This window comes from Meleagris gallopavo, chromosome 1 (genome assembly GCF_000146605.3).
Source record: "Meleagris gallopavo isolate NT-WF06-2002-E0010 breed Aviagen turkey brand Nicholas breeding stock chromosome 1, Turkey_5.1, whole genome shotgun sequence".
NCBI classification, from domain to species: domain Eukaryota; kingdom Metazoa; phylum Chordata; class Aves; order Galliformes; family Phasianidae; genus Meleagris; species Meleagris gallopavo.
In genome coordinates this window covers 61,220,661-61,247,469 of record NC_015011.2, presented here as the reverse complement: position 1 = coordinate 61,247,469, position 26,809 = coordinate 61,220,661, and the positions used below count along the sequence as shown (strand labels likewise).

The 26,809-nt window shown below is 49.8% G+C and overlaps 2 protein-coding genes and 1 pseudogene across 3 annotated transcripts in view; 1 reads left to right on the top strand and 2 right to left on the bottom strand.

Annotated features, from left to right (window-relative positions):
- The window catches only part of LOC100542571 (zinc finger protein OZF-like), a 1,148,434-nt gene that overhangs the window by 1,023,923 nt on the left and 97,702 nt on the right, over positions 1-26,809 (bottom strand). The window lies entirely within an intron of this gene.
- Positions 307-26,793, top strand: LOC104912109 (voltage-dependent calcium channel subunit alpha-2/delta-4-like). Its single transcript, XM_031552143.1, has 10 exons — positions 307-4,794; positions 5,709-5,771; positions 9,301-9,371; positions 10,218-10,293; positions 12,009-12,061; positions 13,055-13,110; positions 14,453-14,473; positions 19,184-19,301; positions 21,589-22,181; positions 23,270-26,793. The coding sequence occupies exons 1-9, from the start codon at positions 4,558-4,560 to the stop codon at positions 22,085-22,087; spliced, it is 1,194 nt and encodes a 397-aa protein (XP_031408003.1). The 5' UTR covers positions 307-4,557; the 3' UTR covers positions 22,088-22,181; positions 23,270-26,793.
- On the bottom strand, positions 14,480-17,804 carry LOC116216212 (annotated as a pseudogene).

The window sequence follows — 26,809 nt, the reverse complement described above, 5'->3', positions numbered from 1 at the left end:
AACCCAAGCCCTTGCCTGTTCCAGGCATCCCACTGTGCTCCCACACCCATCCTGCCAAAGGCAACCCCATCTTGCTGGGAGCTCCAGCAGCTAATGTTTGCCAGGCTTTGCTGATCCACTTCTGTGTGATTTTGGCTTTTTGCTATTTTCAATGTGTCTTGAAGTTATTTTTTAAATAAATTTTTTAGCGGATTTTCTCAGACCTAATGGGGCAGCTCCTCTTCTGGCTTGGAGGTGGAGAATGGGAATATTTCAGAGATAGGGAGCGGGTAATACAGTGGGAAATAAAGGCTGCCCAAGCGCATTCTTTCATTGGAAGCACAGTTTTTATTTAAGCATCAGAGCGGCCACCATGAAAACAGGTTCTGAATGGCAAGGTACATCTTGATAAGCGGTCCCCAGGATGTAATCTCACAACTCTTTGTGGCGCCTCTTTGTGACGCAGCAGGCCAGAGAATTAAACCTTGAGAAAAGCTCCTTATGAGAGCAGCATATGGATAATCAAAGAGACAGGCTGGAGAAGGCAGACAGAACGAGAGACGGCAGAGGATGAGCTAATGAGGCAGACATGCTCGGTGAAGGAAGGAGCAGGTGGAGGGGAGCCTGTTCTCTCCACACTGAACCAAGAAGCTGGTAGCAGCGGGTGCTGGCCGGGCCTGCAGGTGGGAAGCTGCCTGCTGCTAGGTAGCTCCTCAGCATGACGTAGCACCAGCTTGATATGCAAGCATGCGGCATGGCTTGTCCCTGGGTTTTGTTTCATTGCTGGGAAACTGGAGGCGCCCAGGTTATTTGTACATTGGTTGGAATAAAATGATTTGCCACGGTCCCTCCAAGGACTTCACGGCTGTTGCTGTGCAGCACACAAGGCCATTCGCAATTTCATGGCCTTGGATCTTCTACTCCTGAAGCACACTCTCTGCAACCAGAGCAAAAAGGGCCCTTAGCTATGTTCCAGTGTGAGAAGAGGGTCTTGTTCCAGTCCTCTCCCTCTCAGCTGCATTATCCATCCACACCGGGATGATGAGGAGTGGTGGTACCAGGCAGGAGTCCTGCCATGGTTTTCTTTATGGGTGCTTTGCAGACAGACAAACCTGACTGCAAATCTAGAAGGGGACAGACCCTGCAGCTCAGGCTCAGGATGTGCTGCTCCTGCCTGCTGGGCAGGGGCAGGAATGGTAACTAGGGGCTGAGGTCCCTCAGAAGAACACTTTGGGGATAGATGTTCCCACCAGCAAAAACACGAACCACTCAGTGTGTCTGTGCCATGCAAGGTTAGCTGTGTTGGTGTCAACTCCTCTTTCAGTCTCATAAAAGCTATAAGGCCTGGATAATGCTCGGTGGCACTGATGTGATCTGCTGTGATAAGGGGAATAGCTGTTTTCTGAGAAGCTATAAAAGAGAACGAGGAATCTCAAGTGAGCGCTGTGTCTTGTCTAGTTTGTGCAGTGCAGGACTTAGGGCTTAGGGCAGCTGTACAAAATCATTCTTTTTCCCCAGACACTGACAGTCAGAGCTGTTCTGCAGCAGAGTAAGGGGCATACACATGAAAATGGGATTCCATAAGCTCTGTGAGCAGTGGGACTGTGACAGGAAGGGTTCTGACACTGCTACAGAAGGCAGAGCTGCCAAGACATGGCTGTGACCCCTGCTGGTGCCAGGCTTTGTGCGTGCTGCATGGAAATCACCACCGTGATACTCTGGTTTTAATTCACCCCCATCTGAATGAGAGCATCAGATCTCAGCATCAGAACAGCTGTGTTGTTCTGTCAGGGAGACCCTGTCTGGCTTCTTCCAGTGTAGGGCTGTGCCTTGCTTCAGGAACATGGTGCTGGGAATAGAAGAGCAATTAAGCTGAGAAACTAGGGTGCGCTTCATTAAGGAACACAAACTTCTCAAAGTGTGCACTGGGCTGGGCTGGGGTAACACTGCAGTACTACCCCACATGCTCTCATCAAGGGGCATTAGTGGTTTTGTGCTTTTGAGGTGGCTTAAAAGCAATTTCAATCACTGTTGTTTCCCCCTGAGAAGGGGGAGGTTCGCATCTCTTCTTCACGCTGCCCTACTTTTTGCTGATTGATACTGGGTTGTGAGGAGATGAGACAGGGAGGATCAGAGCAGTCCATTCCGGCTGGACAAACCCACAAAGGGCAGAGATGAAAGCGCACAGGCTGTGGGTTTTTTAGGAAGATGTTGTTTCAGTGGTGGTGTTCTCAGTTTGTAGGTTGGCAGTGTTCAGCAGGAGGGAGGTGTCAGTGCCTCAGTGCAGCAGCCAGCATCCCCCTCAGCCCTACCTTGTTAAAGCCTTGACTCTCAACTGCAGTCTGTTTACCACTCCTCTCCTAACTTTGTCTTTCTCTCTCTTGCACGTTCCTCTTTTCCTCCTCCCCTATTCCCATAGCGGTGGGCGTGCAAATCAAGCTGGAGTTACTCCAACGCAAGTTCTGGATGGCCATGCAGCAGGTAGGAGCACCACTGAGCATGCAGGCAATGCAGTGCTCTTGGTCAGCTGGGCCAGGGCTGCAGTGCATCATGCACAGTGATGGTATTTTCATAAAGGCTGTAGTGAAATTCATATTAAAAGATTTTGGAAGTAGATTAGTTGGAAGTCACACGTTTCCCTAATCCTCTGACAGCACTAATGCTGCCTGAGCCCCAGGTCTGCTCCATAAACACTGTGGTGATGGTGTCAGCATCCCAGCCCAGCATTAGCTCTGCTGCATACGACATTTAATTTTGGAAATATATCTCTACTCATCCCGCCTTTCAGAAACCTCATGGAAATCTGAAATTTCAGGAACATGGGGGAAAAAAATATTCTGCCCTCTTTTATCATCTTGATGATGGTAACAGAATGCTATGAGCTTGCCAAAATACAAATGATTTGCTGCAGGGATAAACTTTCAATGTTCTGCTAATTCTGAACCCTTGCTGCGCCATGAGGAATTACTGAAGCTGTCCTCCTCTGAGGGGTAGGAGAGGGGAAACCCCATCCTACTAGCACCGGGGGCTTTCCCCATGGGTTTTGCCACTGGGAGGGACAACAGACTCTGGGCAGGAGCAGCATGCAGTGGACATGATCTTGGTGGTCAGCAGGGAAGAGGCAGAAGGTGAGGGCTGTGGAAACAGAGGGCTGGGAGGGTACTAACGAGGCTTGGCAGCAGGAGGCAGAGGCACCCCATCTCTTGCAGACCATATCCAGGTGGCTCAAACACAAACACGGGTGCAAGCCCGTTTCAGCTGTTAATTGACAATAGGGGTGCTTATGACAGAAGCTGAAAGGAGGCTTGTGTGCCAAGCACCTGTACAACGTGGTTGTAGGAAAAACCCTGCCGGGCTTCCTGTGGCTGCAGCCTAGCAGGGGCAGTACTAACGGCTCTGTTTCCTCTCTCCTGCTGCCCTGGACACACTGCATCGGCTGCCCCCAGCCCAACGACACCGATGTAAGTAGGAACTGGCTGGCACTGCTGAATACACTGGGTGCCATTGCATGGAGGTCATGGTCTGCAGGGGGTAGGAGGGTCATGACTTTCTGGGGCCTACAGTCAGGGGAGACGGCCCCAGCCTGTATGTCCTACATGTGTGACCTCCAAGTGGTCACACTGGCTCCTTATGACCGTATTACCCTGCTTTGCTGTGTTTAAAGGCAGTGGTGAGGCTGTGCTTGCATCTGTGGGTGAAGCCATCTTCCCCATAGCCTTGGAGAGCCACTTGGAGCTGTACTGCAAACAATGTGGTGATCACTGACCCTCTCTCGAAACTGAGCAGAAGGATGGAAATAGAGTTTGTTCTGCTAAACTCAGGATGAGAAACAAATCCTACCTTAGAGTAATGGCTTTGTTGTACTTTGAAATTTGCTTCTTGGTATTAAGAATCATCCAGAAAGAGGCTGGGGCTTCTGCATAATAAGGGCTTTGCAGAAAGAAAGGGCAGTGGGGGAGGGGAGAGCAGGCAGGCTGCAACACGTCAGCATCCTCCCCTGGCCCTGGAAGACCTCTGGCAGGAAGGGGACCCCATGTACAGAAATGGCAAGTGCCGTGTCAGCTTCCCTTTCTCAGCTGCTAGCATGAATAGCGCTGAAAAATAACACAAAGAGACAGACATAGGCAGCCACCACCAACTCCCAACAATTACAGAATCAATAAGCACCTGAAGGGCTTTGTTACTCGCCACTTAACCCCTAGTGTCCCCACCCGGTTCAGTGTTGTGAAACACATGTCAAATCCGGTACACAGAAATCCTAAATGAAACAAATGGATGGTGCCCGGGGCTACACAACCACCATTCACATCCTATTTTATCATTAGCTGTCCTCAGAATAAAGAAACCAACAGCAATAACAACAAAAAAATCCCTGCCCGAGAATAATCCTGATCTAAAATACCATGCCATGTATTTCCCAGCAGATGCTGAAATGCGTGCTGTTTCCTTGCCAGCGCACAGCAGCCTCTGCTAACACAGCAGAGCTGGCTGCTGCCCCTTCCCTTACCAGCCCTGGCTCTGCTCTGGGCACAGAGTTCTGCTGAGAGTGTGCTGGGGCAGCAAAGGGGACGTTGCTCAATGGGGAGGCACAGCACAAGGACTGCACGTGGCCATGGACTGATCGGCCTGAGGGTGCTTCTTGTCTTGTTCCAAATACCAGTTGACCTGCAGAGTTTCATGAGATGCTGGTGTGGAGACCCTGTGCAGTCCCAAGGGGGAGATTGGAAGATGAGATCATGTTGTGATGTAATTCCTGCTTTTTCTTTCCAGTGCAGTGCCTTCGATGGTGCCTGTCCACTCAGCTGTCAGGACGATGTAAGTTGCCCAGATTTCCTCTCTGTTTCTGCAGTGGGAACTACTGATGGTCACTGAGGTGTCTGTCTCTCCAGACATCAGGTGCTGCCTGCCATCTCACAAAAGGTTGCATAGCTAGGGTAGGACAGCTTAGATAGTCCCTTAACTTAGATATTCTCCTAGTAGTGACATCAGCTGTGAGACGTCAGACCTGCCCACAGCAAGGGGTCGGAACCAGATGATCTTTAAGGTCCGTTCCAAGCTAGGCCATGTTATGATTCTATGCCAGCTGAGCCCACCAGGGACACGTGGTCTCCAGCCAGTCCATCTCTTCTAAGGCAGTCCCACCAGTGTCACCAGCCTGCCAGAGAGAGAGGTTAGCAGTATGACATGTGCTGGACTGTCCTCTTTGCATTTATGCCACTGCTCTGCATGTCTCAGCATATTGAGGACAAGATATTGTGCCCTGGAGAGTGGAATCACCACAGTTATCCTCCCATGTTCATCTAGGACCATGATTTTTGGAGCTCCGTGCCTCTATTTCCTACTTTGCAAAATAAAAATGATAAAAGCAGCACAGATACTAAGTGGTGAGGAGAGGGTTATTTAATGAATGATTATAAAAATATGAATTCTGGAGATGAAGAACAGTAGAAGGATACCCTCCAAATATCCAGTCAATGCCTACAGGATGTATCATCTCTTTAAGAGTGGTTCAAACTGTGCTAGCTCTACATACAGCCATAGCAAGACAGCATCTCTGTCACAAGCTGAATACCTCAAAAAGGGGAAGCAGAGGGAAGTCAGTGCTCCAAAGCCTGTGTTAGCTGTGTGATGGGGCAAGGCATGGCAGTGTTGGGCTGAGCCCAGACACTTCACTTTGTGAAAGCCAGCACAGCACTGTCTTTGATGTCACTTCTGTTTCATCTCCGCAGGTTCTGAATTGCTTCCTCATTGATAATAATGGCTTTATCCTTGTTTCCAAAAGACCTCCAGAGGTAAGAGTACATGAGAAAGGGAGGGGAGGGTGCGTGGTATGTTCACTGAACACCAGTGAAGCCCAACAAGGGTTACAAGGGTGGCCAGGTTGTGGTGACACTTGACTGTGTGGTGAGGGGACAACACATCTCACGTAAGGCAGGAGTTTGTGATGATAAGGAAGGACCTGGTCATGTCATCCTTTTGTTTCCTTTTCTTCTGTGGATGCGATTGGGACAAGCAATACATCTGTGATAGAAGAAAATCTGTCTTAGCAGCTATAGTTCTTTGCAAGTGTTGGCAAAACAGTAGTAGGGGAGAATGAATGGCAGACTATATTTAAGTTTCTCAAAAGCCTGTAGCAGAGTATCTCATAAGAGGCTGTTCAAGAAGTTGTAGTTTAAAAGTGGAGCATGAGGTAGTGTCGTTCATCTCAAAGCAGCTGGGACAGAAAAGAAAAAAGAGGAGTAAAGCAGGATTTTGGTAATAAAAATTTGTGTGTCCCATAATTTTCCATCTGGACTCATCTTGATTACCACTCTCGTAATAGGCTGGCAAAAGAAAAAAGTGAGATTGTGAATCCAGCAGACAATACACAATAATTTCAAAGAAGCCAAAATGATGGCTGCTGGGACTCACAAAGCAAAGTGAATCTGCACCATGGTATCACCGGGGGGTGATACAGACAGATATAAAGATATAAAGAGGGCACACTGCAAGGGAAAAACAGCCTCTTTTCTGTCAGGACAGTGACCTACCTGGCGCAGTGACTATTTCAGTAAAGGTCCCTGTTCAACAACTTGTTTTGCCAAAAATAAAACAAAGAAAACTTGAAAAATAAAGAAGGGAGATACTGGCTTCCTACTCTGAGAAGCCAGGTCCTGCTTTCTGTTCACTGTGGGTTTGTAGTCACTGTTTTGTCCACTGATTCCCATGGCATTTTCAGAGGTGCTTTACTAAGTCCTATCTTGTCTATAGATAAAGACATTTACACCTTACTGGCACCATGTCTACTTTTCATTTTCAGCATCACCCACTTGGGTCCTGCATCTTACGACAAACGGGTTTTTCAAAATGCTTGTCTCTGAAAGATCTGACTAGCAGAAACATGTCAGGATAATGAATGTGGGTAAATGGTAAACATAGAATCATAGAATCATAAGGTTGGAAATGACCTGCAAGATTGTCTAGTCCAACCATCCTCCCATTACCATTGCTACCACAAGCACTAAACCATACCTCAGAGCTCCTCATCCAGACACTTCTTGAACACTGCCAGGGACAGCAACTCCACCACCTTCCTGGGCAGGCCATTCCAGCGCCTGACCACTCTCTGAGAGAAAAAGTTTTCCTTATGTCTAACCTAAACCTCCTCTGGTACAACTTCTGGCCATTTCCTCAGGTCCTGTTTGTTGCCTGGGAGAAGAGGCCAAACCCCTCCTCACCACAAGCTCCCTTCAGGAAGTTGTAGAGTGCAGTGTGGTCTCCCCTGAGCCTCCTCTTCTCCAGACTAAACAATCCCCGGTCCTCATAAGACTTGTGCTCCAGACCCCTCACCAGTTTCGTTGCCCTTCTCTGGACCCGCTCCAGGGCCTCAATGTCTTTCCTGCAGTGAGGGGCCCAAAAGTGAACACAATACTCGAGGTGCGGCCTCACCAGTGCTGAGTACAGGGGGATGATCACCTCCCTGCTCCTGCTGGCCACACTATTTCTAGTGCAGGCCAGGATGCCATTGGCCCTCTTGGCCACCTGGGCACACTGTCGGTTCATGTTCAGCCAAGCATCAACCAACATTCCCAGGTCCTTTTCCTCTTCAAGTCATCCAACCACTCATTCCCAAGCCTGTAGCACTGCTTGGGGTTATTGTGGCCAAAGTGCAGGACCCGACACTTGGCCTTGTTGAACCACATCCCATTCACCTCAGCCCAGCGATCCAGCTTATCTAAATCCCTCTGAAGGGCCTCCCTACCCTCAGGCAGATCCACACCACCTCCCAACTTGGTGTCATCTGCAAACTTACTGAGGGTGCACTCAATCCCTTCATCTAGGTCATCAATAAAGATATTAAACAAGATGGGCCCCAGTACCGACCCCTGGGGGTCACCAGCTAGAACTTAGCTCCATTAACCACTACCCGCTGGGCACGGCGACATCATCCACATGCCTCTGAGAGGCATTTGGGCAAGCACCAGAAATGTCATCTTCTCCTCTGACCTTGAGGGTTCGCTGCAACTTTTTCTTCCCAGATTTCTTCTTTATCTTGTTCCAGTTACTGTGTTTGTTTCCCAGCATAACCATGAGCATCCACACTCCTAAACCCAAAAGAGAATTCAAGACAGCAGCAGCATTAAATCAGCAGTCTGTGCTTCGTAGCCTTGCTAGCTGAATGATGCTCACTTGGTGCTCTGCAGCCCTCCCTATCCCATCCCACACCCTGCCCTGTGGAGATCCTTTGGGCTCCTGCAACCTCTGCCTGAAACTTATCAACAGCCAGATCACAAAAACAAAAAAAAGGTGTCAGAGGTGACATTTTGTGCTGTGAACCTCTGAAATTGCCAGGACATGTGGAAACCTGCCCAGAGCCCGGAATAAGGACAAACATAGCAGAGGGATTCTTGGGGGAGGCCCATCTGTGGTCCTGCAGTGGCCCTCTGCCCTTGTCGCAGCAAGGAGTGAGAAAAGTTATTTCATGGTCAGACACCTTCAGCAATATCAGGAATGATCAAAATCCAAGTGCTCAAAGGGGAGTTGATGTTACATACTCATTTGTATAGTGAAACATCTTTTAAAGCTTGTTGGGAAGATAGTATCTTCCCATGACCATGTAGATGATTACCATTTGATCTTAGGTAAATTTATTTACAGAATCTATTTAAGATTTGCTTGTTTGTTTTTGGAAATGCCCAACTCAAAAAAATGAAGTCATCTGTCATCTGCTAGTGCATTCTAAATAACTAGGGGCCTATCAAAGAGAAGTAAGAGGAAAAGTAAGATGTCCCCCCAAACTGCGTGGATGGCTCCATCGTAGATGGGAGTTACTTGTTATGTCAAACTCCATGAGTCAGGAAGAGACAGAGGACAGCACATTTTTTCAGTATTATTATAAGTATTTTACTTTCTTGCTTGCAAACAAAGCAGTGGACTTGGCAGATTCTGAGCATTTTTTTGAATGGATTTGTCATGATTTAGTATCAAGAAAGCCAGAATTGTTGTTTATTTGAAATCTCTAAAGCAGCAGTTCTCAGGTCTGGGGTTGAGATATTTGAGGTTGTTGACATCGAAACATAAATGGGATCAGAAGACTACAAAGTCCATATTTAATCCAGGCATGCCAATGGGATCTGGGGACTGTTAACCGGGCTGGTGGTAGGGGAAGTCCTCACCAGCTGAAGGGCAAAGCTCAGTGCTGCCTTCTTACAGGCATGTGTGGTGTGCAGTGCACCTCCAGATAGTCTAGGTTAGCTGGAGCAGGAAAGAAATTTTACTCTAGACATGGAAATTTTACTCTTGATAGCTTATGCCATTTTTTCCCCTTTCTTGTGCTTGCAGATTGGAAAATTTCTTGGTGCAGTGGATGGCTCAGTAATGACCCAGCTACTGAACATGGGCATGTTCAGGCGGTAAGCAGGGGTCCCTGCTTCATGCTTATCCTTGCTCAGCTGACGTGCGGGGCAGAGCACGTTAGGCCCTGCAAACAGTCCTACTGAGCAGTGCAGGATGCCTGAATAGGCATCTGTGGCTGTTACTTTGCTACCAGAGCAACTTCAGCTGCCCACATCCTCCCCTGACAGGCTCAGCCATTGTCACCCCACAGAATGTTTCTCCTCCTCTCTGTTCCTCCTACGGCTTGATGCACTGAGATGTACAACGCCAGTCTTAGTGTTGCCAGAGAACAGCTGCTCTCTGCCTTTTTCAGGGCACAGTACTATGGAAATGCTCCCTGGCATTTGAGGTGAAAGCACTTCATTTTCTCCCACCACTTGGAAGGCCTTTCCATGAGAGATGGCATGAGAGGTCTCAGAGGCGGCATTGCATTTGTCTGAGAACATTCCTTCTCTTATAAAATCTCTTATAAAATCTCTCTGGCTACCTCTCTCCATTCTCCCAGCACATTTCAAAAGAAAATTCAGATATTCAGCAACATGAAAGCATGAACTAGGGGAACTTACAGAAGATACAATTATAATTCTCCAGCGTCAGATTCTGCTTTACTCATCACCTGTAATTAGGGATACATTGCCTCCCATACTGACCCAGTTACATTAATCCAACTCCCATATTTCTCCTTTTTCAAAGTCCAGCACTGACCTAACAGCAAAGACATATTTAAGCAGGCCACTGCTTTAATTCTTCTACACAGAAACTTTTTTGTAGAATGGGGCCCAGGTAGGACAAAGTAGCATAGGCTGGCATAGTTGGTTGTGTTACTTGTTCTTTACTGCCTGCTTATTTTGTTTTAATTGCAGGGTGACAATGTATGACTACCAAGCAATGTGCAAGGTGCCCTACCACCACCACAGTGGTGCCCGGCCGCTGCTCAGTGTACGTATCCCACTGCACACAGGGATTGTCTGTGGAGGCTTTTTCCTTAAGCATCTCCAACAAAGTGGTGTAGTACATGTGATGTAGCACATTGCCCAGAAGAGCTTAAGAGCCATTTGCATCCAAGTGCTGGGAATGTCCAGACTCATCTGAGACAAGTTTCTGAGGCAGTAATGGCCACTGACAGTGGTTTCTAATTTGACTCTTTATTGGCATGTAGGATTCTACTGACAATTGGAAAAAACAGGGAGGGGGCAGGAACCAGACTTCACCAGCTTGCAGCTGAAATGAGCAGAAATGCTTTCACAGAACGTGTTTTCACTCAGCAGTCCCAAAGGGAGAGTTGCCCTGACAGTGAACAGAGCATCAGAGAGACAAAGTTGTCAGCCTTTCAGGGAAGTGTGAGTGGGCTGGGAGTAACAGAAAGAAGGGCCAAAGCTGCTGAGTTGACAGCCCAGAGAATAAACTATCAGAGGTTGCAACCTCTCTTTAACCTGATACAACAGATAACATAATTCCTCTCTACTTTTCTAGCAGCCTTGACCAGGCAGAATTAAGTCACTGATCAATACTCAGTCCAATTCAAACTAGCTAAAGTAGCCCTAAACAGAGATGTATTTTATTATTGATACGATGATTTGACTGTTGAAAGTGTGGTGTGCTGGAAGTACATCTACTGGCATAACATTGTCGTTTTTTTCCTAGTAAAATAATTTTCAACAAAATATTTCTTTTTAATGGCTATACTGAAGCTGGGTAGATAAAATATTGTGATTGTACTGAAAATATTTGCTTGATCGAGAATTGAAAAAAATGTCAAAATACATCAGCTGTCAAAAATAGGTGAATTGAGAACAAAAGAATCAACCTCCAAAATCCATCTCTTTCTTTGTCCCCTTTGCAAAATCCTCAGAAAGGAAGAAAGAAAAGTCCATTTATATATATACATAGTTTGAAGGAAAAAAGTCAGTCAAATCTCCAATCATTTTACTACTTGCTGACACATCTTGCTTGAAGATAAGCCAATTAGCAGTAATTAAACATTCTCTTGTGTCCAATGACTGCTGCATGTTTTGGGTTCCAGGACATGAGGGTAAGTTGGAGAGGGAGAAATGAAGCTTAAACATGGTTACTTACCCTGAAGTGAAGAACCAGCAGGATCCTCTGCAGAGTAATTGGCCCTGGGATGATGATGGATTTCCAGTTCGTAGCAGAACAGATGGAAGACGATACAAGTCATGCCATCTTGAGGAAAGGCTGCACGAAATCACAGTTAAACTTAATCAATAGCAGATAACACCAACTCCTGGACAGTGCTGTAGCTTGTCCCAGAAACACCACTTGCAATTGGAATATAAAAGCTTCCTAGAATGGTGGTGCCCCATTTAGCTGTATTTCTCTCCTGCTCTGAGCTCTCAAGGTCATCCATACTGGAGAGAAATCATCAAGCAATTACATCTTCAAAGTCCTTCACACATTTGTGATAAACTCCCTGACCCTGACTGGGAGGGGTGAGAAGATATTATTAACAGCAAGGCAGTTGCTGCTTCTGATGTATTTGAGTGTTTTCCAGTGATGCCCAGACCTTGAATTTCCAACCTTCGGGAGCTCTGAGCAGTGGAGGGAATTGGTCTGAAACATGGGGTCCTGCATAACAACTGTACGCTCTGACCAGGTCCTTATAGTGTGTTCTCATTTCTTCTTTTGTTCTCCAGCCAATTTATGCCTTTCTAGCTGCACTGAAATGGCTGATAAGTGATTTCCTCATGTGAGTACAAAAAGATGCGGGTATTTGGGAGGCTCGGACTAGCTGGGGTGAGAGCTGAGAGGACTGTGAGCGGAGGCTCCGCATAGGACATTGCTGTCAGCCTTTTTGTGACATTCAGCCTGGTGCACTGCTCCCAGGAGGCAGAAAGCTATTACTATTCCCATTTCGCAGAGGCAGAGGCAGAGGCCCTGAGCAGGTCTGGGATTTACCTGAAGTCACTCAGTACAAAGCGGCAGAGTCAGAAATAGGACTCGGGTCTCTGGAGGCCTTGCAGGTCCTTGATGCTAAGTCCTCCTCCCTGTCTCATTCTCCTATGATAAGTGATTCCCCCACGGGGTGATGGAAGCCAGAAGGAAGGCAGGAAGCTCCAATCTGAGTGGCAGGTGAGGGAGAAGGGAGGGGTCTTGTGTCAAGCTCTGGATCAGGCGTACTTCACACCACAGAAGGAATAAAAATTAAAGCTCAAATCAGGATCAAGCTCAGATTAGGACTAGAGCCGCTCAGCTTTCTGGGCCCAGGCTGAAACAATGATCGTGAACATCCCAACTCGAGAGGCAGAAATGATCCAGGTGCTGGGCCTTGAGCCTATTAGCACAGCACAATTCAACATGGCTCGTGGCTAAACTCTGTGTCACCACAGTGCTGGCTCCCCATGAGCCACTTGTGCCCCTCTGGGGCTGCCACTTTCAGCCCTTCACCAGTGAGGTCCCTGAACCCATACATCCTTCAGGGAAAGCCCACTCAGTTATTCCACCGTATAGATCCCACAATACAAATCTATACACACAATACAAATAAAAAAATAAATCTAACAAACAGACAAACAAAAAATTCAGACTTGCACTGCCAGGAAACCTGCAGTACACTTGTTAGAGGTGATGCCTGCTGGGTCAAGGGGCCGTCTCTCACATCCTTGATGACATCCTTGATGACTGACACTTGACATCCTTTCAGCTGCTGAAAAAGCATCCCCTGTTCTTGCTCTTTTGACAGCTTCCTGTTGGAGTTTAACATGAGTAGCTTCTGGCACTCCGACAATGTGGCAGACGGTGAGTATGCGACAGTCCAGCCACCCCATAGCAAGTGAGTGTCACCACTGCTGGTGGCAGCAGGAGCTGTATGGAGAAGCCAAGCCTCATGGAAGAACACACCATCCCATCACATTTCCCTCTGCAGACACTGGAAGCCAGCTTCTAGGTCCCAGCACCACCTTGTTTCCCCCCACCCCCATCTCAACCTGCCCAAGCTCCAGAATCCTCAAGGAGAAGTCTGTGCAGCTCACAGATTTCTTTCCTCAGTGTTTTCGCAAGGAAAAAGGGAGGTTTTTCTTTCCAAGCACCCCACCCTGCATGCATGTCTATCAGCCAAAAAGTCCTCCAGTTGAGAGTTTCCTGTCTTTCATAGTGGTGGCTCACATATGGGACACAGCGATGCTGCATCAGCAGGCTCTGCGGAACTAGCTGGAAAGCCTGTAATATTCAACCAAGGACAAGCTTCTTTGCATCCTTCGGTTCAGCCATGCTGTGGGATTCTCTGTTGAGTCATGCTGAATGGATCAAACAACGCATTGAGGGTCTTTGCTTTCCCACTGGCTTTAGAAGTTGGTGGCACCTGGCACCACACAACAGCTGTGTGCAGCAGAGGAAGCAGAGGGGTGTGGGTTAGGGGTCTCGGTTGAAATCCACTGACCTGCCCTGTAGCTACTGTGCTGCCTGCTCAGAGTCTTCTGGAAGCCTCTGTTGTCCCATCCCTGCAGGCAGGGGATGTCAGTAGCCCCGAGGTAGCTCTAAGGGACAGGCAAGACATGCTGTATGCAGCAGTGTAGATGCCATCACTGCTTCCTTACAGACTATCAGCACTAGTGGTGCCCTGGGTGATGACAGAGGAACATTCCCTGCTAGCTTTCCTGGTCTTAACAAGGAAACACTCATTTTCAGAGAGCAAATTGCCCTTCTAGTCAGAGAACCAGCCCAGCATTTGGGTGCTGTCAGTCCCACTTTCCTCTTCCAAAGGGGATCTCTAGACACAGCAGGAGAAGTTATAGTTTTCCTCTGTGAGGCACTGATGGATGCTGTTTAACTTGCATGGAGTGTCCCCCTGCAGAAATCAGTGAGAAAGAGTCAGATGAGCAAGTACAAGATTTCTGATAGTGACGTTATGAGTGGTAAATGGCTGCAACTTTATTTAATTTTTGTTTGAGGATGTATGGGGGGGAAGGGAGAAGGTTCTTGCTGCTGCACTACTCATCACCATTTCATTTTGTGCTTTCTTCAACTCTCCTGTATCATCTCCATGCCTGCTGTGTGCAAATTCATCTCCACTGTGCTACCATCAATGTGAACCTGTCTCATGGCTCCATCTTCACTGTTTATGCGCATGTCACTCTTCCAGCCAAGGCTGTCTTCCATCACTGTAAGTAGAGCCAGTAAGTAGCAAAAAATAGGAGGATCTAGCTAGAAATCCCAGGCTAGAAATGACAATTTTCCTCTTTTTGGACAACAGGGAATTTGCAGAAGGATGTCACGGTGGTGTGGCAGTGCCTGGCTATTTCCCTGCACTGCTGGTTTAGCTGGCTGAGCTGGGAACGGACGCCAGCCTCATGCACAATTAAACCACCACTCAATGACTGTAGAACAGATGGGCCCTTAGCTGCTGTGATGTGGTTTGGTTTGTCCCTCACTATGGCTCCCAGCAGCCCCTGTCTTTTCAGGTGTTACACCAAAATCAAAGCCGTCCCATGCCTTCTGTGGGTCCTGTAGTCTTCAGATATTAAGAGGCATTTAAGTCTCCTTTTCCACACCCCATAGTTTAGCTCTTTCTGATGAATAACAGTCCAGCCCCAGGGTAATGCAGAATTACATTCAAGCAGTTTAACTGATAAGTATATGCTCTAGCTCATAAATCTACTCCTGCAGGAAAGCTGGAAATCCCTCCAGACAGAGTCCAGACTGTGGCTGTGTTTGTATCTCACTGCTTCCATACCTGGCTCATGTTTGCCGGTTTGCGCTCTGCCCAGCAAGACGTATGTGTGAGACAGAGATAGAGAAATACAGACAGTTGGAATGTGCCTCATGTGTGAAGAAGAGGAAGAGCAGGGGAGTGTGGCTGATGAAAAACTGAGGGTCCATGCATGGGGGAGGGAGTGGCAGGGTGAAAGGAAACCACTGGAGCTGGAAGGAATGGGTTGCACATGTTGTTAGGAACAGGCTGAAGATTTTTGCCAGGGATGTTAACATTTTCTTGACTGCCTGCCAAAGCTGGTGAATGCAAAGCGTATGTAGAGAAGGAGACATTTTGTGGGAGAGAAACTGAGTACAAGTGAATTCGGAGATACATACTGAGGAATTCATGTTAGGGGATCTAATAATGCTCACCCCTGCTCAGTGTGCACTGATCCTATTTCTGCTTCCCAAATTCTTGTGCTTTCTGGGAGGGCAAGGCTTGCTGCTGGAGTATGGGCATGATTGGTGCAAATCTGCTTCCCAGAGATGGTGAGAAGACACGTTTGCTTCCACAGATTTCTCACTGCTCTCAGCATCTCCCTCCCCTCTGTGTCAGTAAGGGCTTCTGCTTTTATGGACAACAGTGCAGATTTGAAGGCCTTTAATTCAGCCAGAGATACTCCCAGCCAAGACACGCAGCCTAAGAAAGAATATTTCTAGAATTCTGGAGCTCAGAAAAGTTCCTTTCTGACTGCAAGATAATGTACTCAGAGGATATTTTACAAGCTCATCAATTAAATTCTGTGTTTTGTATTTGTATCTAAGCAGCAGATTTTGTCTCATTTGTATCAGAATAAATCCACTGACATGGGTGCAGACATTTGTGACGTATGCTGGTGGCAAAGGGCTCACAATCTGGGCTGTACAGTTCGCAGCAAGGAGCAGGGCTGCCTTTGCTATTCAGAAGGATTGGTTGCCAACTGCCTGACAAAGTCTCTCTGGAAGTGCAGATGGCAACAATGACAGCCAGGAATTAACTCACGCTTTGCTATAAAGTTTGCAATTTGTTATCAGCTCCTCCAACTGTTTACTAAGCCCTGACCACCAGGCTCTCAGAGCTGCTGATAACGTTTTTGATGTTCAGTGTGTGCACGCAGAGGCTCAGTCCCAGCGTGCTGCTGATGCTGCACATGCTGCTGGGCCCTCTGAGATTCAGAATACTGCTGCAGCTGCATTGCTTCCAGGCAAATTAAGTGGCAGTAGGCTTAAGCATAATCTCTGTCTCAGGTCTTGTCTTGGTTCAGAAGTCAGAGATTGTAAAGTGGCTTGTTTTCATTTAGCCTGTGCCACAAGGCTGATTTAAGACAGCCTGTGCAGGAGCTTTAAAGTACATCTTACCGCATGTGATGAGGTTAACCCGGAGCAAGGCAACTGTGGATGCCCATGAAAGGTTGTGGGCAGAAATGTTAGCAACCAGTCCATACTGCCAGGGCTGAATTGCTCTTGCAGGGGCCAGTCCTGCAGTGCTTTCCATCACTTACCTCTAGTCTGGTGTGGGAGCTGCATCAGAGCTGGGGTAGATGTGTGCCTGTAAGCAGTGCTGGGCTGGCTGAGGCTCCAGGTGTGTTCTTGGTGTGGGTTTAGCTGCCTTTCCTAGTAAGGTCCTGTTCTCCAAACCCACCAACTCCAGCACAACAACCCTGATTATTCATCACTACTTCCATCCTGTATTTTGTAAGCCTGGTTCTGATTCACCCCCTACCTGTGCTCCATCCTTCACACCCCTGTTTTCGTGTTGCTTTAACTCCATCCACTTCAGTGACACTGCACCAACAAGCTGAAGCTAATGGAGAATGAATTGCTTTGCTGCGGATATGGGAAAATTGAGGACCTGGATAAAATCTCTGTTTTGTCAGGACCATGACATGAGCAGCATGATAAATTCTTGCAGGCAGTTGTGCAACACCTGTGGGGCTGAGGGGTCAGGCCAGTTCTCTTTAATGTTTTCATAAATTACATGGATGCAGGACTTGAAGGTATACTAAGTAAGTTTGCAGACAACTCTAATACGGAGGACCTGTTGACTCCCTCGAGGGCAGAGAGAACTTGCAGAGAGATCCTGACGAATTAAAGGGCTGGGAAATTACCAACTGTGTGAAGTTTAACGAGATCAAGTACTGGAATCAGCCCCTGGATATATGTACAGAGTGGGGGACAAGAGATAGGAAAGCTGCCCTGTGAAAAGGAATCTGGGGGTTCTGATTGATGGCAAATTGAACACAAGTCAGCAGTGTGCCCTGGCAGCCCAAAGGGCCAACCATATCCTGGGGTGCATCAGGGCCTGCACCTGGGCAAGGGAAGGGCTGTCCCACTCTGCTCTGTGTGTGTGTCCTCTCCTCGGTGCCACAACATAAGAAGGACATAAAACTGTGAGAGCATCCAGAGGAGGACCGTGAAGATGGTGAGAGGTCTGCAGGGCAAGGTGTGTGAGGAGCAGCTTGGGGGTTAGGCACACATTCTTCACCAGAGAATGATAGACTTGGTACAGGCTGCCCAGGGAAGCTGTCACACAGGTTACGGAATTAGATATTTTCCAAGCCACTAGTATGGCAAATTAAGTCTGAAGGAAAGGATTCTTGCTCCATTCTTCCCTCTCCTTTAGGCCATGGATTTCACTGGCTAGTTTATGGTCACCTGCTCTGTAGCTGCTTTGCTGGAAAGCGCTAGTAGCTTTTGTCATCAAAGCATGAATTATTATCAGGAGTCAGGAGTGCTGAACACCAAATTCAAGTCCTGTCTGCTTCTGGATCTGCAAAAAAAAGGAACCCAAACATGGTACTGAGAGGTGTTCCCACAGACTGGAAAGACTTCGGTAGGAGGTGAGACATTTTTAAAGAGGTCAGGAGAAAAGCACAAGGTGCAGGTGTGGGGGCTCTGTGTTGCAGGAAAGTATTTAAATCTTTGTTGTATTTACCTGGGGAGGGTACTAGAGGGGAGGCTGCAGCTTTGTTCTATAAATCTGTGCAGCGGCTTTAAGGGATGAGTTGGTTGGCTCGAGGTCAAGAGGTTCTGGGTTTGCGGACATGATGTGAGTCCTCTGTGCCCAGCCCGAGCTGGTGTGGGAACCATCTTCCACACATGCTTCTTGTTGGCTGAGCCACAGCCGCTCCTCCCCTGCAACAAAGCCTCACACAGACATTCCCCTGTGTGCCTCAGAGCAGGAGCTGGCTTTCCCACCTCTGACTGCAGAAAACAGTTGCTAGGCTGGCCCGATCAAGCGAGAGGGCAGGAAGATTCTGCTGAAGTCCTAGAAAGGAGAAGGGAGGCTCAGTGAGGCGGCTCACGGGGCCCACAAGCATGGGACCAAAGACTGGGATGCTCGGAGCCCTGTGTATAACACTGCATGCCCGGGGCCAGGCAGGACACGAGGCCTCCGTGAGGACAGCAGGCTGGCAGGCCCTGCTCTGCGCAGGGCCAGACGGTGTGAGCCGCGGAGCAGCGCTGCACACGCTGGTTTTCCCGCACCACCTAGTGGGAGACGGGATGGCTGCAGTGCTCAGCTGCTGCTCCCAAGCCTCGGGTAGGCTGTGGTCAGAGCGGGACAGGCCTTGATGCAGCCTTAAGTTATAGAATCATTCACGTTATAAAAGACCACTAAGATCATCCAGTCCCCACCATGCCCACTGGCCACGCCCCTCAGTGCCACATCCACACAGTTACTGAACACCTCCAGGGACGGTGATTCCACCACCTCCCTGGGCAGCCTGTGCCACTGCAGCACCACTCTTTCTGAGAGGAAATGTTTCCCAATATCCAACCTGCACTTCCCCTGGCACAACTTGAGGCCATTCCCTCTCATTCTATCACGAAGAAGAGGCCAAACCTCCACCTCACCACAACCTCCTTTCAGGCAGTTGTAGAGAGCAGTGAGGTCTCCCCCAAGCTCCTCTTCTCCAGACTGAACAATCCCAGTTCCCTCAGCCACTCCCCATAAGACCTGTGCTCCAGAGCCCTCACAGCTCCATTGCACTTCTCAGGTCTGAAGGCCCTCAAATGTCTTTCTTACAATGAGGGGCCTCGCTCATACTTGAGGTGCAGACTGCACCTCATATCTCAGTGCAGACCTCTCCTTTGTGGTCCTCTGACGATGTCTGTTCTCCTCTCCCTCCTCCCCACGCAGCCCACAAGCACAAGAAGCACGACACGCTGCAGCCCTGCGACACAGAGTACCCCGTCTTCGTGTACGAGCCGACCATCAAGGAGACCAACGGGCTGATAGAATGCGGGGACTGCCAAAAGTAAGAACTACAGCTGCCCTTCTCTTAGCAGGAATGACAGCGCCCATGCACAAGCAGTGCCAGCACTGGAGCCTGGTGGCAGTGGGAATGGTGACAACCTGAGAAGAGCCACTTGCCACTGTGCCCAGCACATATCCCACGCTGTGTGTGCAGTGAGCGCATCCCCAGAGATGGGAATGGCCCCGCTGCAACTTCTTGATAAAGAGAAGAATCAGAGCCATCTGTTAATAAGCAGAGCTGGCAGGAGGAGGGAGAGAGCATTTAAAAAACAAAGGTCTCTTTCCATTCTGCAAATTTCAGAAAGGAACCCTTTCTGTTTTTTCACGTTTCTGGCAAATGTTTTCTGCTTAAAATTTTCCTTTTTGCAATGCTTTCAGCTTTCCTTTCCCCTTTTTATTCTCCCTTTTTTCTGTTTTTCTACCAAAAAAAGAAAAGGAGGGATTAGGGGAAAAAAAGAAGTGTTAAACCAAAAGAAAGCAAAACACGGGTACACATTTTAATTTCTGTTTTCATTTTAAGCGAATGAGCAGTCAAAAATAACAGAAAGGCATTGTGAGAAGAGCCATTTTCAGCAGTCACATGGCACCCTCAGCACTCACGTGTGGAAAGGTGAAGAGAGGATGAATTTCCACTGGCCTGGCTTTTCCTAATGTGCTGCTGCACAGACCCACACAGAGGCCAAAGAGATCTGACTGGAATCCCTCATGAAGCAAAGCAAAGCCCTACCTGGTCTGACTTCAGTCTTGGACTAACTGCAGGAAAGAATTAAAGGTCAGGAAAACAGCCTGTGCTAGTCAGCACGGCTTGATGAAGAACAGGCTGTGCCACGCATTGCCTGAGCTCAGAGCATGGATTTGCTGACAAAGGCTGTAGGGGGAGTTCTGTAAGGCACAGACCAGCGCCTTGCCCCATGGGAATGCAGCGTGCCTTGCCTGATGCTCAGCACTGCAGCAGCAAGCCAGGCTCTGTTCTACTCCTGTATGGTTAGAGGTGTGGGCTGGGGTCATAGCCCTGGAGCTGGGTGTGCCTCTTGCACCTTTCACGCGGATGTTCAAGGGGAATGAGAGCCCCAGCATGGGCTCTGTGGAGTGTTAGCTGATGACCTGCTCAGACACACAGACTTTCCTGGTGCCTTTTAGAAACTCCAGATGGTTCCCAGTGCAGGGAGAAGCTGGGCACTGCTTCATTCTGGGCACCTCCATTATGATGACAGGGTTAAAATCTGCCTGTCCAACCTCCTGGAGCAGTCATCACTCAGGAAGGAATGAAACAGCCTCAGCAAGTGGCAGCGTATGACATTCAGCATCTCTAGAAGCAAATATGAAGATCCCCGAAGGAAAGAAGCAGACAATGGGCAGTGAGCTGCCAGGGAAACTGGTTCTTCAGAGCACTTGAGTTGATCAGGGCATCCTCACAAACCTGTATGCCCACAGCCCTCTGCCTCAGCCAAGAGGAGGAACAGGAGAGGCACAGACGAGGCATGGGGTGGAAAGTGGTGCAAGCTGGTGAGGTGGCACTATGCAGCCACAGGCACATGCAGCCTCCTGTGTGCAGAGCCATTTCTGAGCTGCCCAGGCACATGCACGTGTGCACACTCATGCACAGTCACACACACGTGTATGCCCTGCCCACATCAGCCCTCCAGCTCCTGCACAGCCCACACTCCCTCATGCAGGTCCTCACGTGGGTGTCATCAGGCAAAGGCTTGCATCTGGGCTCATCCTCACTTGCATGTGCCCGTGCTCACCTCTGGACTTTCTGCTCATCCCTCAGGGAGGGGAAGGGACAGACAGACTCAAAGCTGAAGGATGATGAAGCACCCATGATGTTACTGGGATTCTTTATGGCTCACTCAAGTAATGCCATGTTCACAACTCTGCCCCTTGAGGACCACAGAGCACACAGTCCCTCATGTTGTTTGGGCACAAATACACATTGGCTGAGTGCCGGCACACCTCCTTGTGAAGCTGGGCCTTCCAGCTGTGCTCCTCTGAGCCACGCTGCCCAGTTCCATGCTGCTTCCATGTGCCTGAGGAGTGGCTCTGCTCAGGGTTGGTTTTTGGTCATTTGGGTTTTGCTTCTGATTTTGGCTTTTGCGGCCTGTGGAGTTGTGCTTCTGAGCTGGCTGGGCACTTCTCCATAGCAAGGTGTACTCCCTGCTCCTTCCCCGCCTTCTGCTGCCTCCCTTTCCAGCTGCTTGCTTTCCTTTGGGTTTCTTTGCACCAGGCAGTGGTGGTGCCGTGCAGGGTCTGGCTGCCATTTCTCCATCTCTCTCTTTTCTTCGCAGAATGTTTGTGGCCCAGCAGATTGCCAGCAGCAACCTGCTGCTTCTTGTGACAGATGCCACCTGCGACTGCAGCATCTTCCCACCTGTCCTGCTGGATGCGAAAGAAGTCAAATATATCCTTCTGCTGTGTGCTTTTGGGCTCAGGGCTGGTGAGGGTGTAAAACCTTCTCCCCTGGCAGTTCCCATGGGGAAAAGTGTGGAGTGCATAGCCTGCCTGTGGGATAGCAGGAGGCAAGGAAGTGGAGCAGTGTGGTGGAGAGCAGTGCTGCTGCTGGGCCTCCTGCATACATTTCTGCCATTCCCAGCCATTGGTCATTCCTTGTCTTCTTCTAGCTCCTGGAGGCCTCCCAGCCCATGCCCCTGCAACATGCAGCCGGGAGGCTGCTGCCCTTCCCCGGCTTACCCTGCTCAGACCCAAGGCCTTGCAGAAGCACCCATAGGTTTGCACCCCATTGCTGTGTGCTGCAATTGTGCCTCGTCTCTCTGCCCATGTCCTTAACAGCCCCGCACACAACGCATCGGTGAAGTGTGACCGCATGCGCTCCCAGAAGCTGAGGCGGCGACCAGACACGTGCCACGCGTTTCACCCCGAGGTATGGCTGCGGGCATTGCAGTAGGGAGCCCCACACCCTGAGCTCTTTGTACACACAGCCCTGCTCCCACACACATCGACTGGGATATAGAATAATAGAATCAAGGTTGGAAAAGACCACTAAGATCATCCAGTCCAGCTGCCAGCCCATCCCTACCATGCCCACTGACCATGTTCCTCTGTGCCACATCCACATGGTTCTGGAACACCTCCATGGATGGTGACCCCACCACCCCCCTGGGCAGCCTGTGCCAATGCAGAACCACTCTTTCTGAGAAGAAATTCTTCCTACTATCCAACCTGAACCTCCCCTGGCACAACTTGAGGCCATTATCTCTCTATCACTAATTACCTGGAAGAACACAACCTCCTTTCAGGTCATTGTAGAGAGCGATAAGGCTCCCCAGAGCCTCCTCCAGACTGAACAATCCCAGCTCCCTCAGCCTCCTCATAAAACCTGTGCTCCAGACCCCTCACAGCTCCATTGCCCTTCTCTGAGCACACTCCAGGGCCTCAATGTCCTCCTTGCACTGAGGGGCCCAGAATTGAACACAGCACTCGAGGTGCAGCCTCACCAGTGCTGAGTGCAGAGAGACGATCACCTCTCTGCTCCTGCTGGCTGCACTGTTTCTGATACAAGCCAGGATGCCACTGGCCTTCTTGGTTACCTGGGCACACTGCTGGCTCATGTTCAGCTGCTGTCAACCAGCATCACAGAATCATAGAAGTGTAGCGGTTGGAAGGGACCTCTAGAGATCATGTAGTCCAATGCCCCTGGCAAAGCAGGCTCCTGTGCAGATTTCCAGCCATTCTGCCCCATGCCTGAAGGATTGCATGGGGTTGCTGTGACCAAAGTGCAGGACCTGGCACTCTGCGTTGCTGAATCTGATACAATTGGCCTCAGCCCAGTGATCCAGACTGTCCAGATCCCTCTGTAGGGCCTTCTTACCCTGAGGGTGGGCTTTGTGCATCCCACTGGCTGTGGTTCTCCAGGAGGCTTCCTCATGGGGAGAGAACATACTGGGGATGGGCTCCCTTTCCTCCCCCAGTGCCAGCAGGGCCCGCTGACGCCTTCTTTTCGTCCTCCAGGAGAACGCCCAGGACTGTGGTGGTGCTGCTGAGCTTTCAGTCTCCCCCATGCTGCTCCTCCTGCCCCCAGCGCTGCTCATGCGGTGACACTGCTCACAGTGGGGACACGGCGAGGGACAAACTGCCGAGCCTGTTGGGACACCTAGGTGACACCGGGGATGACAGTGTGCCCTGGGAGGCACAGGGCTCTGCCAGGCAGATCTTGCCTTAGGAGAGCGAACATGTGGGAGACCCTGCCTTGAAGGAGAGGCTGGGGTTTTGAGCCAGTACAGGGCCATCGGGGTCCTCAGTAGTGAAGCAACTTCTCCTGGTCTTGCGATGGTCATCAGCCAGGACCCTGAATTGCACTGACTGCCTGCAGGCAGACCACAGTAGGCAGCGTGGCTTTGCCATGCAGCTGCACCTCGCTGAGAACCTGCTCCAAGCACTGCCAGCACAATGCTCAGATGCCTCTCCAGGTGTGGGTGTGCATGGGGAAAGGGGCTGCGTGTTGCCCACCAAGGAGAGGCTCCTCCCCTTGGGGCAGTGCTGCCCTGAGGCTGCCTGTGGCTGTCTGGGGCCCTGAGCCTGAGCCTGGCCAGCAGGCACAGGCTGCTTCTTACAGAGCTTTATGAACAAGGGGTGGGGAGCATCCATCTTTCATCTCTTTTTGTATGAACTGCTCCATACCATCTCATTAAAAAGAATATATATGGCATATTTTAAATAGATATTTAAGCTTTATCGTGTCATGTTTGGTGCTCATCATAGCCCTACAGAAACCCCTCTCCCTGCTGAACCCATGGGGACGGGCACAGGTGGAGGCCATAGGAAGACGACTGCGTGCCCAGATGCCCACAGGTGTGCTTCAGGGAGTGATAGGGTCAGGGGGTGCTGCCCCTCATAGCGCCGGGTCCTTTTGGGGATGTGGTGGCTGGGTTTGCTAAACCAGAGGCAGTAAAGAGGAGAGGATCGTTCACTGGGAGTGGATCAACCTCTGGAGGTGGATACCTTTTCCCTCCTGTACATCCAGTGACCTTATCAGAGTCAGGCACAGCCAAGGAAGGTAAAGTGAGTGCAGAGGGAAAAGGGGCTCCGTGGGGATGCAGAGCTCAAGCAGCCCCCAGGGCTCAGAGCTGCTGCCCCCAGCACGGCTGCCCTTGCTGTCAGAAGTGATTAATGGCCCCAGCACCATTCCGCTTGGAGAAGACATGTGTGCATGCACTGCCTGCCATGGCTGATTTCCAGTGCATTAATCCACAACAAACACACTCTCATGGACAGACCTGTACTGGAGGAGTAATTATGTCCAGCTCTCCATTCCTTCAGCCACCAGCTGGCAGAAGCAAGGAGAGCTGAGGACAGAGGCTTACCGGCAGCTGTGCAGCACCACACTGACCTGGCTCAACTCACAGCTGCGGATCCTCCAAGGTCCTGTCCACCCCTGTAAGCAAACTGCGGGCACTGGGCTTTTAAAAATTAAGATTCAAAAGGAGAAATGTCCCATTGAGTGCCCCTACCACTTCTGGATGTTGTGGCTGCCACCCCAGCTTGAGTCACACTGCTGTGGACCATCAGGTATAGCCAGGCAGAGGTGATTTCACACAGAGAAAAACAGGAAAATCAGCCCAACAGCACATCAGCTGCTTGCAGTCGGGAGAGAGCTCACTCAGAGGCCCAGCTGTCCCAGAGGGGCTCACCTCACGGGGATGATGGGCTTGATCCAACAGAGCCCAGCCCCAGCCAACCACAAGGCCAACCTCCAGAGTTCTGTGCAGGTTCAGCACGGCTGCAGACAAACACAGAAGGTATCTCCCGGGTCTGGTTTGGGTGTAATTTGCCTCTGTTAGGGAAACACATCAGTGTTCTGGGAACCCTGCCAGGCATATGATTTTCTCATCTCATTTGCAACTGGAGCAGCTCAGCTTTTATGCCAGCTGCTAAGAGCCTCCGTGCCCAGTTGCTCTGTGCCAGAGCTGAAGCTGCTAAAAAAAAAATGAGATCAACTTGAAACGTTGCTGCAAACATCTCTGAATTCAGAGGCAGCAGCTCCGGTGTTCCACTACAGGTGTTAACAGAGGAGAGAGCAGTGAAGCGAAGCTCTCCGAGGTGGCTCTGGAGTGCCAGAACTGAGCTGAGCAGACGCAGTCCTGCAGGTGCACACAGGATAGCCCGGTAAGCTCACAGACCCCAGGCCTCCTTCCTGGGGGAGAACAAGGTCCCCAGGTGATGCTGGGGAAAGGATTCCCTCGTGTGCTCTTTCTGTGCTGCTGTAGTGCTCGAGGATGACCATGGTGACACACTCAATGTTGCCACGGGGCTGCTATGCCTCCTCCATAGCAGTTTGTACCTTGGGATCTTCTCCAAGGAGCTGCTTTTTTAAGGGACTGTCTGAAAGCATATCAGCTGGTGCTCAGCATTTCTGGAAATCAGCCTTGAGAAGTGAGGCTGGAGCACTCAAAGCAGAAGTGCTGACCAGCAGGAGAGGTTGGCTCAGTGCTTGATGGCACACAGCAGGAGAGAGAAAAAAACAGAGGGAACTCAGCTTTGCTAATAGCTTCAACCAAAACAAACTCAGCTCCTTCGTACTAATCATACAGCAGATTTATTTCCAGCTGCTTTTAAAAAGTTAGGCAGTGGCCCTAGAGGTTCACCTTGATTGCAGCACTTCAATCTGTACCCACGACCTTGGCGACGTTGGCAAAGAACGAAGCGATTTCAGAGGGAGGATCAAGCACAGCCCCAGCCACGTGCAGAGGCAGCAGGATGCAAAGCTTCAGACTGCCCAGGCAGCTTTTAAGTATCGTTCCAATATCTGAAAACACAATAAACCCAATTCACATTTGCATCGGGTAGCTCTTTCTAGTGTAACTTGTGTAATCTAATGCTGAAGTTCTCTGTGCTCCCTGCATTTGCTTTGCGTTTGCAAAAAAAAAAAAAAAGAAAAAATTCCATCCTGAGCCATCTAGCTGACATGGGTTATTATTTACTGGCGCTGGCTCTTACAAGGTGTGTATCTGAAGAATGGGAACTGATAAACAGCACAGCTGTAGGTGCCCAGACTGAGTCTGAACCAACACGGGAGGAGGAGGCACATCTCACTGAGGCGGCTCACAGATGTTTGCTGACAGCTGCGCAGCGGAGATGAAGGAGCAGCAGGCTCTGTTCCAGGCATGGAGCTGCTCTGGTCGGCAGCAGCCCTGCTCTCTCCCCAGCTTAATGTGATTCCATCCCGCCCCACCAGCCCATGCCTGCTTAGGAGGAGGAGACACCCATCCCCTGCATGGGTAAGAGCTAGGAAGCATTTCCTCCATACCAGTAATTCCAGTCCAGCCTTCCTAGAGAGCCCTTCCACGCTGAAAAACCCACTCCAGCCAAGGACTCCAGCACCCATCCTCCTCCTGCCCAGCTCCTCTTCTTCTGACTCACCATCCTTCCCACCCCTTTTCCTTTCCACAAGCTCTCACCACCATCGATCAACCATGCTCCCTCCACCCACTTCGGTTCTTGGCCAGTTTGTTCCAGTCCCTTGTCTGCCAGGGGCACAGAGTGATAGAGGGG

Coding starts and splice junctions, on each gene's coding strand:
- LOC104912109 (XM_031552143.1), top strand. CDS start 4,558: ATGGGGAGGCACAGCACAAGGACTGCACGTGGCCATGGACTGATCGGC. Junction 4,795..5,708: donor CACTCAGCTGTCAGGACGAT/GTAAGTTGCCCA, acceptor TCATCTCCGCAG/GTTCTGAATTGCTTCCTCAT. Junction 13,111..14,452: donor CTCCGACAATGTGGCAGACG/GTGAGTATGCGA, acceptor TCACTCTTCCAG/CCAAGGCTGTCTTCCATCAC.